Genomic DNA, 11,193 nt, shown 5'->3' with positions numbered 1-11,193 from the left:
GTATAGTTTTTTCCTTTCTCTTGTCTCTTTTTTCCTCCCTTACTTTGCTCTGTTGGCTTATAATTAACTATCTGAGGCCTTGCCTGTGTCTTTGAGGATGAAGAGGGAGAGAAAGGCAAGGATTTCTTTGCCTGCTGAAGTAACTTCTGTTCTATCTTCATCACTGCAGTGACTTCTTTGAATGTACAAAGTCTCTTAGAAAAATAACTCGACTGTATAAATGCACCATGGACCAGTAACAAAGCTAACAGTACAAAAATGTAATCTTATTTACTCACAATTAAGAAACTTTTTATTATTATGTTTATGCTGCAGCTTTTAAAGAAATATCAACTCTCTGTACTAGTTCCTACACTGTCAGAGGTTTCTAAGTGTATGTCACCAGGGAGGCGTGTGTCCCTGCACTGTGTTGGCCTTTGTAACTTTTAATAAAGCAGCTGTTGAAACTACCATGTGTTCCTCAGCGTGTGTGTGTGTGTGGGGGGGCTGTTAGGAAGAAAGGTCTCTGCTGCCTTGCGCTGCTGGGGAGGCGGCTGCACCTCCTGGGCGGGCATTGAGGGCAGAGTGGCCCATGGATGGTTGCCGTGCTGGGCCAAGCTGTAGCCCCAGATCCCCACCCTGGGTGATGGGTGGGGGGAGGGCAGGGGGAGCTGGGTGCTGAGGCGGCGGCTCGAGCCCCAGCCAGTAGGTGGTTCCGTCTCTAGATTTAGCCCCTCAGGGGGTTGGGGGTGGCTGCGTGCGTGTGTTCCCTCTGTGTGCTGTCCCAGCTCTGTGCACACAGCTGACACAGCAGATCTCGAGAGAACCCCCAATGACCACAGACTCTAGAAAGAAACGAAGGCACGTCGGCCAGGTTTATTGTCGAAGAAAAACACAGTCTCCAGCTCCCTGGCATAGAATTCCAAGGTGCTGCTGAGGTGTGGCCAGCTAGTACTTATGTGCTCCCTGACAATGGACTCAGCTCAGTCACTGGTGGGACTTTCCACTGCCCCCGAGGCTGGCCAAAGACACTGCCCCAGGGATGCATTCTTATACACCGGTACAAACACGTTACACATCACTCCTGACGTATTGAGGTGCAATCCTTCTACCTAGCAAGGTACAACCCTTCTACGTAGTAAGGTGCCGCCTCTCGCCTTGTACATGTTGGTTCGAACAAAACAACTCTCCATCATATTACCCTTTTGGCCCTGTCATTGGGATGGGTCAACCTGTTCCTTGTTATCTGTGAGGAGTATACAAGTATGCAAATGTTCTGATATCTGATGTCTCTTTTCGCAGCATCAGCCCTTTTCTTGCCAGCTTCTGAGAGCAGGGCCTGCCTCTGGCTCACAGCTTAACTTTGCTTTATGTTAGTAAAGTCTTGACCATTACTTTGGTCCAAGCCTTAGTCCTCATACTGGGCCTCTGATAAGGGTTTATCTTTCAGGGCCTCCTCTTACTACAGGGGCTCCCTGACAGCCGCTCTGCCCCACCACACTCGTATTGCCCTATGGGAATGCAGGGGTGGGGGCGGCCCAGGGCCCAATGGGAGGCAGCTGTGTGGTGAGTCGGAGGCCGAGCCTGCTCACTGTGGGGCTGTGTGAGGCTCTCAGGAAGGGGGAGAGAGACCCCGCTAGCGGCTTGACCCTGGAGAGTGATGGGGGAGCCCGAGCTCTAGGGGTTCTACCTAAAGAACCACCGGGCTGAGGGCAAGGGCTGTAACTCTCTGGCCTTCGGGGGGCTCAATAAGCCCTCCTACAAGCTGGAGTGCAGGTGAGGGGTTGCAGGGGCTCTATAACAACCACCCCCGGGCAAAATGAGACATGGATTTATATTCACCCTGTACTGAATTGCAGCCACTTCTGGGGTGAAGGGCAGTAGCTGCATAACAACACACAGCAACACTGCACAGGGATTGCCTGCCCAGCACTGAAATGCAGACATCTCTGGATGGAGCACAGCTGATGTGCAACAGCACTCAACAACACTACACAGGGATCACTCACCCAGCACTGAAATGATGCCACCTCTGGGGTAGGAATGCAGCAGCTGCTGAACAGCCAAAGAGAGAACACTACTCACAGTTTACAACAGGGTGCAAAGAAGACTCTCACTTCCATTTGAAACTTCTGGGGGAGTTTAACAGCATGTTCTGTTTCTGTAACCTGAGCTGAACAGCAGCCAGGGCACAATAGTTGGGTCTGCACTGTGGGTAACCAGACAACAGCTCTGGCATGAGGGATTTGCTCTGACTGATGGAGAGAGGAATGAGGTAGGGAGCCAGTCAAGCCTGGGGAAACAAATTTCTTCTCCAGGAGGCTTTGCTCCAGGATCTTGGAGCCCAGGCTCTACAGCCATTAATTACTGCACCACCCAGCCAGAAGGGAAGGGCTGGGGCAGGTCTCTGCACTCCACATGTCACACACAGACAATGCAGAACGAACCATGTCACAGAATGAATCAATTGCAGAGCCTGGACTAGAACCCAGGAATCCTAACTGCCAGCTCTCTGCTCTGACCATTAGACCCCACTCCGCTTGCAGTCAGGATTGAACCCAGGAGTCCTGACTCCTAGACCCCGCCCCCCTCCACCATTCCTCTAATCCAGTGGTTCTCAACCAGGGTTACATGGGCCCTGGGGTATGCAGAGGGTCTTCCGGGGGTACATCAACAGGCTACATAAAAGCAACAAAGAATCCTGTGGCACCTTATAGACTAACAGACGTTTTGCCGCCTGAGCTTTCGTGGGGGAACCCACGAAAGCTCATGCTGCAAAACGTCTGTTAGTCTATAAGGTGCCACAGGATTCTTTGTTGCTTTTACAGATCCAGACTAACACGGCTACCCCTCTGATACTAGGCTACATAAAAAGCATTAGTGAAGTCAGTGCAAACTAACATTTCCTACAGACAATGACTTGTTTATACTGCTGGGTGTGTTTTGTTATAGGATTATAGTCTGTTAAAATATGTGTCTATTAAATTCAATGTGTAGTTTGTAAAGCTAAAGCAGCAATCCAAGATGGAGTCTGAACTGCCACCTTGTGACCGCCATCTTGTTGTTTACTGTTATCATGGCCCAGTCCTAACTGGATCCAACCGGTTTTTCCCCCCATTGGCCACTCCAAGGACAATGTCACCCTTGCTGGGACTGTACCATATTTTCCCGCCACTAAAGGCAGGGGGGACTGAGCTCCCTGCCGAGTGGCGCAGTCCATCCCAGTGACTGTGTGCGCGGCTCAGGCCTGCCCAGCACGTTCTGCCCGAAGTGACGAGTGAGGGAAGGAGATTCCATCGAACCCGCTCCTGCTCCTGGTACAGCCCGGGGCCTGGCTGGGGGGCTGGGTGGAGATGGGGGGTGAGGGGCCTGGCTGGGGGGCTGGGTGGAGGTGGGGGGCGAGGAGCCTGGCTGGGGGGGGGGCTGGGTGGAGATGGGGGGTGAGGGGCCTGGCTGGGGGGCTGGGTGGAGGGGGGGGGCGCGGGGCCTGGCTGGGGGGCTGGGTGGAGGTGGGGGGCGAGGGGCCTGGCTGGGGGGCTGGGTGGAGGTGGGGGGCGAGGGGCCTGGCTGGGGGGCTGGGTGGAGGTGGGGGGCGAGGGGCCTGGCTGGGGGGGGGCTGGGTGGAGATGGGGGGTGAGGGGCCTGGCTGGGGGGGGCTGGGTGGAGGTGGGGGGCGAGGGGCCTGGCTGGTGGGGGCTGGGTGGAGGTGGGGGGACACAGCTGAGGGGGGCACTGGTTGGAGGGGGGACTTGCAGGTCGGGGTGGGGCTCTGACCGGAGTGGGCTGAGGCCCCACTACCCGAACCCCGTCCTCGCTCTAAGCCTGCCCGAGGCCCCTGCCTCCCTCTGCGCCCCACGTGACCAGGTGGGGGTTCAGTGGGGACCTGCGTGGCCCTGTCACCAGGCACCTGCCCGTGGGTGCCCAGGCCTGGCCCCCGCAGCGCCAGAAGTGGGGGGCTGCAGCGTTCGGCCGTCATCAGCCTTGCAGACATCGACCCACCAGCACCTCAGTTGCTTTATACTGAAATCAGTCACTGGGGGGGCTGGGCCCATCCGTCAGTGACACTAGGGGGGGCTGGGCCCATCCATCTGTGAGGGGTCACAGACACTCCCCAGAGCACGGCAGGGAGAGGCCAGGGCGTGCACAAGGGCAGGAGCAGAGCAGGGGCGGAACCCAGGAGTCCTGACTCCAGCCCTGCCCCATGCACAGCTGAATCCCACTTCCCCCCACAGGACTCGAGTGGACGTGACAGGAGGCGAAGATGGCTCCATCCGGGTTGAAGGCAGTGGTGCGTGAGAGTAAGTGCGGAGCCGGGGGCAGGGCCCAGTTGGGGAGGATTAGGTGTCAGTCGGAGCAGAGAGCTTCCCCCATCACCTGCTTGTCACACAGCAGAAGGGGAAGGAGGGTGTCTACCCCACCCCCCAAGGGCTGCCCCCTGCCATAGGAGCTGCACCTTGGGGGAGCATCTCTTTCCATTGGGGTGACTCCCACCAGGGCCAGTGGAAGGATATTTTGTGCCCTAGGCGAAACTTCCATCTTGCGCCCCTCCCTCTCCCCATCGACCACCTCTGAAAACTAGTAATCTTAGTGTTATAAACAGCCTGTCAGAACGGGTAATGGCTGCGTGCGAGGAGAAAAATGACATCATAGCCACTTTGTACCATAGTGAAGCAGTACGCTTCAGCCCAGCCCCATCGCAGAGCTGGCCTAGGCTATAGCTGTAATGTAGGAGAGAACAAGTTAAAGCCTGACACTCGATCAGCATGGCCTCTGCTGCCTTGTGCATGCTGGACTCTGAGGTGTTTGTTAGTCCTTGTCTTCTCACAACACCCTGACCTGCTGTGAGGGCTGCGTTACTTCAGAAGCCCAGGCCACTGCTGAATCTCCAGCCCAGGCTGCAGTGGACGGGGCCTGTGGCTAAATCCAAACCACACACCTGGGGTTTAAAAGGCCAGGGCTGGGCCAGGGCACCGTGAGGCTGAAGAGCAGCTGGTCTGGGGGGCTCTCCAGGTCCTCGGCCACCAGCATGTCAGAGGTGAGGGCGGTGAGCACGAACTGATCCACCTCGGCCACCAGCAGCGACGCGAAGCCCAGGGAGGAGGCCACGTTTTCCGCGCCACCCCACAGCTGCATCACCACCTGGAAGTACTCCCGCTCCACGCCGCCCAGAAGCTCCACCCGCATGGGGACAGAGTCGCAGCTAGGCCAGGGCTCGGCTGCCGTGTGCTGTTAGCGGATCCCACGTTTGGGGGGGAGCCCAGTGCTGGGATGGCAGGGGGTGTGGGTGGGTGAGCGGAAGAGAGAGCCCAGTGCTGGGGCTGCAGGTAGTGCGGGTGGGGGGGCACTGGTGAGCGGGGGGGAGCTCAGGGCTCTGGGGGGGGGAGCCAAAATTATTTTGCTTGGGACGGCAAAAAACCTAGAGCCGGCCCTGTCTCTTGCTGCATGGGGTCAGATCCTTAGTTCAGCTGCGCTCGTATCTGGCCTGGCAGAAAGGAAAGGTGATCAGAGCCACGGCCCATCTAGCCTGCCAGCCCACCACGGTCGGTGACTGGGGGCTCTGCTAGGAGCACATCATTAGCTGGCCTGAAAGCAGCCTCTGAGCCACTTCCCCGAGGGGTCTTTCTACTAGCCAGTGGGTCCTGGCTCAGGGCACAGCCATCTTGTCCGAGCCCCACCACTAATCCCCGTCTCTTTCCCTCACAGAGATCTTCAGCGTTGTCTTTCGCAGCGTGAAGAAGGAAGGAGAATGGAAGGTAAGCAGGCCGGGCCTGCTGCCCTGGTGTCCCCCTGGGGATATGCTGTATCCATATATTGTGCTCCTCCCCCTCCAGCCTCTTGGGATTCATTAGGAACCTGAGGTTTTCCAGGCTGGATCAGATCCCTGCTCTGTCTAGCCCATCATCCGTCCCCAGCTAGGCTTGGGTATGTCTGTCTTCCCACTGTGCTGGATCAGACCCAGCTTGTCCAGCTAGCCCCATATCCGCCCCCCCCCCCCCACCGGATCAGACCACTGGGCCCAGTGAGCCAGCCTGGGTGGGAGGAGGAACAGGAGACGCCAAGCATGGGGGCAGTATGCACCATTGGGCAGGCAGGTTATTGAGCCCCCGGCATGGACTGGGCTGGGGTGTGTGGAGCAGTGGGCTAGGCCGGTGCGGCAGAGGGAGCACAGGGGACTAGCTTTCCCAGTGGCTGGATCTGGTACAGAGGGATGCTGGGCTGCACAGAGCAATGAGTTCATTCGGCACGGAAGGAAGGTGGTGGAGATGTTGGGCCGATGGCCTACAGGGCTTTCCTAGGGGAACATGGAGACTCCTCTCATTCCATTTCTCCATGCCTGATCCTGGTTCTGTCCGAGGGCTGGGGACCGGGTATGTGGTGGATCAGAGCAGGGCACTGGGAGCTAGGACTCCTGGGTTCTGTCCCTGCCTCTTGCACTCACCCTGTCACCTGGGCGAAGAGGCTGATCTCCTCCAGTCTAGGAGGGTAGAGCCATTCCGAATGGCCGGGGGTCCCAGGTTTGTCTCCGTCTCCTACATCTCATACCAGCCACTCTGCTCAGAGCCGCTTTCCTTGTCGCTCCTCACGCAGTCCTTAGCACGGTCAGCTCAGCCAAGTGCAGGCTTGGTAACGGCCCTGCTGCTCTGCTGTGGAAGGGCTGGGCCGGGAGCCATCGGCTCTGCCGTTAGCAGTCATTCTGCTCCCTTGGCTGTGCCATGGATGATGATGGTGGGCAGCTGGGCTCAGGGCAGTGACTAGCTCCCCTCTCGCTACCTCAGGTGCTAATCATGGACCACCCGAGCACGCGCATCCTCTCGTCATGCTGCAAGATGTCCGACATCATGAACGAAGGCATCACACGTGAGTGGGCCCTCCCTCCCGTCTGATCCCCCCGCCAGGGCTCCCCTCCCCCTTGGACACACCTCACAGTTGGGGAGTTGACTTGTCTACATTCACGTTTGCATCTAGTTTCCTCCCTTTGCAGCCCCCTAGATGCCCTCCTTGCTATTGGTACCTTCCCAGCCAGCTCTAGTACCCTTAGCCCGGCGCTTTCAGCCCCTGGAACCTCTTCAGCGCTTTTCTCAGCTCCCGTTAACTCCTCGCTGCTCCTCCCCCACGCTGCAGGCAGGGTCCTGGCTGGGGAGGGGGAATGCTGGCTCCCTGCTCCAGGGTGGAGGAGCCCTGGGGTTGAGGGGCACAGAGCTGAGCCAGGGCTCTAGCGGGGTGCCCCCAGCACAGTACACAGGGATGTTCCCTCCCTGCTCCGTACTGTGGCAGCATCGCAGCCCATGGCCCCACATCAAAGCAGCTGCTGCATTGTAGCCTGCAGAAACCCCCAGCCTGCTGCCAGCGAACATCCCTGTTCCCCTTGGCTTTCCCTCCCCCCATCCCGGTGGAGAGCAGCTGGGGTGGGTGGCTAGGATGCACTGACCCACACCCAGTGTCTGCTCTCCCCAAGTTGTGGAAGATATTGGACAAGTGCCGGGAGCCAATCCCCAGCCTGGAGGCCATCTACCTGCTCAGCCCTGTGGAGAAGGTAGGAGCTCGGGCCTGGGGCAGGTGGATGGGGAGCAGGGGAGACCCCGGGGCAGCTCCTCGTGCTGCCTGGAGGTGGCGCTGTCCGGGGGGATGCGCAGCACGACCTCAGGATGGGAATGGGGCTAGTAGGGGCCCCCCAAGAGGCTGCTTCCCCAGAGCTGGGCTTCGTGTTCTTTGCCACGGGAAGCACAGATTGTCCCACGGACCTCTCCGCAGTGCAGTCCCATGGGGGTTGGATGGGATGATGCAGCAGGTGGAGAGAGGCAACCTCAGCTAAGCTGACCAGATAGCAGGTGTGAAAAATCGGGACAGGTGTTGGAGGGGTAATAGGATTCTATAGAAGAAAAATCCCAGATATTAGGACTGTCCCTATACAATCAGGACATCTGGTCAGTCTAACCTCAGCTGAGACTCAAAGCGAAGGAGAATCGCTGAGGCAGAGGCTCACGTAGCAGGGGCTGTGGGGGAGGAGGCTCCTGCGTCTGCTGCAGGGAGGCGAGTGGAGGGAGACCAGGGGCAGGGGGCACTGGCGGAGCATGGTGCAGCCCAGAACCCACAGGTGCTGCCCACGGATGGAGCGCTGTAGTAGAGGCCTGCGAGCTGGGGCCTGGGGCTCGGGACTGGTGTAACGATGCTGGTTCTGGCGGGACCCAACTGAGAGTGCCAATTCAGGACAAATTGCTTAAAACAGGGCAGTTACAGCCCAAGGCTGGGGGTTTTCCACCTCTAAGGCAAACCAAACCAGCCAGCCAGAGGACTTTGGTCTTACCCCAGTAGCTAAGCACAAGTCACACAAGGAATTCCCTTAGACACTCCCGTCTCCCAGTATCACCACAAGTGCTACTCGTTATGGGGACAAATGGTTATGAAAACCAATGCCCTAATAAAAGAAAAAGGGTTCTCCTGATCCCTAAGGACCAAGCCCCAGACCCAGGTCAATATATAAATCAGATCTTATCCACAAATCACGCTGTTGCCAGTCCTTTAGAATCTAAAATCTAAAGGTTTTTTCATAAAAGGAAAAAGATATAGATGAGAGCTAGAATTGGTCAAATGGAATCAGTTACATACAGTAACGGCAAAGGTCTTAGTTCAGGCTTGTAGCAGTGATAGAATAAACTGCAGGTTCAAATCAAGTCTCTGGAGTACTGTACATCCACAGCTGGGATGAGTCATTCGGTCCTTTGTGTAGAGCTTCCTTGTAACAAAGTCCCTCCAGAAGTATGAAGCAGGACTGAAGACAAGATGGAGATGAGGCATCAGCCTTTTATAGTCTTTTCCAGGTGTAAGAACACCTCTTTGTTCTTACTGTGGAAAATTACAGCAAAATGGAGTCTGGAGTCACATAGGCAAGTCCCTGCATACTTTGCTGAGTCTCAAAGCATATCTGCCTTCTCTCAATAGGTCAGTTGTTTAGCTGATGATCCTTAGTGAGCCATCAAGCAGGCTAGGCAGAGCTAACACCAACTTGTGTGAGGTGGCACCCAGAAGCATGGCAGAAGTTTGAAATACACACAGTCTAGAGCCAATATTTGTAACTTCAACTACAAAAATGATACACATATACAGCTAGCATAACCATAACCAGCAAACCACAACCTTGTCTTAGATATTTGACCGCATTTATACAAGATTTGGTTCCACTAAAACCATGTTCTATATGGTCCCTGTTCACGTCAATAACGTGACAACCGGGCAGCCAGGTTCTCACCTGTCACAATTGCCGGTCACGGAGTCTGAACAGCTTCTGAACACCCTGCCTGGCTAGCTGGTGTGGCAAAGCTGCAGGTGCCCAGTGTGGCACCAGGGGAGGGAGCGGGCCCTGATGGCGGCTGCCTGGGATTGCTGCTCGGCCGGCTGTTCCCTGGGCACTGCTCAGAGCCCACTTAGTTCAGCAGCAAGGCCAATGCCAGGTCCCGTCTGTGGCCGAGCACGGACACTTGTGTGCCAGCGAGAGACGGGGCTGGGCCCTGAGGCTGTCCCGGGCACATGGGCACATGTCCTGTTCCAGGTGGGGAGGGAGCCAAGAGCCAGGGGGGGTGAAAACCAGCCCACCTCCTGACGGCATCATGCTGGACCCTGAGTCCCCAGGGGCTGGGCATGGGCTGGGCCCTTCGGGAAGCAGGGAGGGGCCTCGGCTGGTGCTTTGCAGTCAGTGCAGTCAGTGCAGGCTCTGATCAGTGACTTTCAGGGCACCCCCACCTTCAACTACAAGGCGGCTCACGTCTTCTTCATCAGCCGTGAGTATCAGGAGGCAGCGGATTCCCCAGCTGGGAGCCTGGCCAGCGGCACAGTGGGGGTGGGGGGTCTCTCTCTGCCAGCAGGCCAGTGCCCCAGCAGACCAGACCGAACGACCCCACCTACCCCTTCCCCCCTCCTTCTCCCCCACGGGCCTGCCTCCAGCCAACACGGCTAACAGCGTGCGCCCAGGAAGGCGGCCTCTGGCTACCATTCCCATCAGTCCCAACTGGGGTGGGGGGATGGGACACCACCAGAATACCCAGTGTGTCAGGGTCACATCTGCTTCTCCCCATTACCAGGGGCGGCTCTAGGCACCAGCAAAACAAGCTGGTGCCTAGGGCGGCCAAATCTAGGGGGCGTCCCCTGCTGCCGGGGGGGGCGGCAGGCTGGGTCGGCGGAGCTGCCGCAGTCATGCCTGCGGGAGGTCCACCGGAGCCCCGGGACGAGCGCGGCCCGCGGCTCGGCTGGACCTCCCGCAGGCATGACTGCGGCAGCTGAAGCGGAGCCGCCGGACCCGCGAGCCGTCCGCAGCTGCGGGAGGTCCAGCCGAGCCACGCGGGAACGGCGGTCCCTCTGCAGTCATGTCCGCGGGAGGTCCGCTGCTCCCGCGGCTCCGGGGCGCCTCCCGCGCATGACTGCTTGGGGGCGGCCAAAAAGCTAGAGCCGCCCCTGCCCATTACAGCGGCAGGGGGAGCCCAAGTCCCCGTTCCTCCTTGTGCATCATCCTGAGCTGTACACTCCAGTCACTTCCCCCTGTGGAGGGGCTGAGGGAGGGTGTGAGACGGGGCTGCACAGGAGAGATTGTGGCCCCCCCTCGCTGCTGATGCTGCAGAAGGCGAGAACCCCGGCGTGACTCTGGTTTGGTGGGGCTGGATTCATCATTGACTCCTGTGTGTCCCTGCTGGCTTGCCCAGGTTCCCCACAGGTGTGCAGCACTACTGCCCCTGCTGTGCCCATCCTGGCCTTGTCTGGGGGGGCGGCACTGTGCTGGGGGTCCTGAGCCCTGTGCCTGTCACCCCCACCCACTGCCTTCGCCTTGCAGCCTGTCCTGAGCCTCTGGTCAAGGAGCTGAGGGAGTCACGGGTCACCAAGGCCATCAAAACCCTCAAGGACATCAACGTGGCCTTCCTGCCCTACGAGAGCCAGGTGAGGGGTGGCCGGGCTTTGGAGGAGCTGGGCTGCGGGGCAGACGGTGACGTACGACACCCCACCCTTAGTGTTCAACGTGGCTGGGGGGTGGGGGGGAAACCTTTCCCTTCTAGGGCCCGGGGTTTATCGCCAGCACAGGGCAGCAGGGACTAGCCGGCTGCTCACACCCTGTGAGACGGGGAATCGCTGGCTTAGATGTCTGGGGGAGGAGGGCCCTGCCTCCCCGGCTTTACCAGCTCTTACTGATGGTTTATACCAGGCCTGCAAGACAAGCCCGATACTCACACG

The 11,193-nt window shown here is 58.3% G+C and overlaps 1 protein-coding gene and 1 long non-coding RNA gene across 2 annotated transcripts; both read left to right on the top strand.

Moving 5' to 3' along the window:
- The first annotated feature begins 2,933 nt into the window (after positions 1–2,933).
- LOC123353904 lies at positions 2,934–7,076 on the top strand. Its single transcript, XR_006574588.1, has 4 exons — positions 2,934–3,296; positions 4,212–4,277; positions 5,683–5,732; positions 6,756–7,076. It is a non-coding gene; the product is annotated as an uncharacterized LOC123353904 (long non-coding RNA).
- A 148-nt stretch (positions 7,077–7,224) lies between these two features.
- Positions 7,225–11,151, top strand: LOC123353767 (syntaxin-binding protein 2-like). The gene is made up of 5 exons (XM_044995178.1): positions 7,225–7,242; positions 7,436–7,513; positions 9,677–9,755; positions 10,799–10,902; positions 11,101–11,151. The coding sequence occupies exons 1-5, from the start codon at positions 7,225–7,227 to the stop codon at positions 11,149–11,151; spliced, it is 330 nt and encodes a 109-aa protein (XP_044851113.1).
- Positions 11,152–11,193: the final 42 nt, after the last annotated feature.

The sequence above is a fragment of the Mauremys mutica genome, chromosome 20 (genome assembly GCF_020497125.1).
Source record: "Mauremys mutica isolate MM-2020 ecotype Southern chromosome 20, ASM2049712v1, whole genome shotgun sequence".
In the NCBI taxonomy this organism is placed as follows: Eukaryota; Metazoa; Chordata; order Testudines; family Geoemydidae; genus Mauremys; species Mauremys mutica.
This window is presented reverse-complemented; position numbering and strand designations above follow the sequence as displayed.

What these genes read in the sequence shown, in the direction of transcription:
- LOC123353767 (XM_044995178.1), top strand. An exon ending in TGCTCAGCCCTGTGGAGAAG is followed by an intron (nt 7,514 to 9,676) that starts GTAGGAGCTCGG and finishes CAGTCAGTGCAG; the next exon opens with TCAGTGCAGGCTCTGATCAG. An exon ending in TCACGTCTTCTTCATCAGCC is followed by an intron (nt 9,756 to 10,798) that starts GTGAGTATCAGG and finishes TTCGCCTTGCAG; the next exon opens with CCTGTCCTGAGCCTCTGGTC.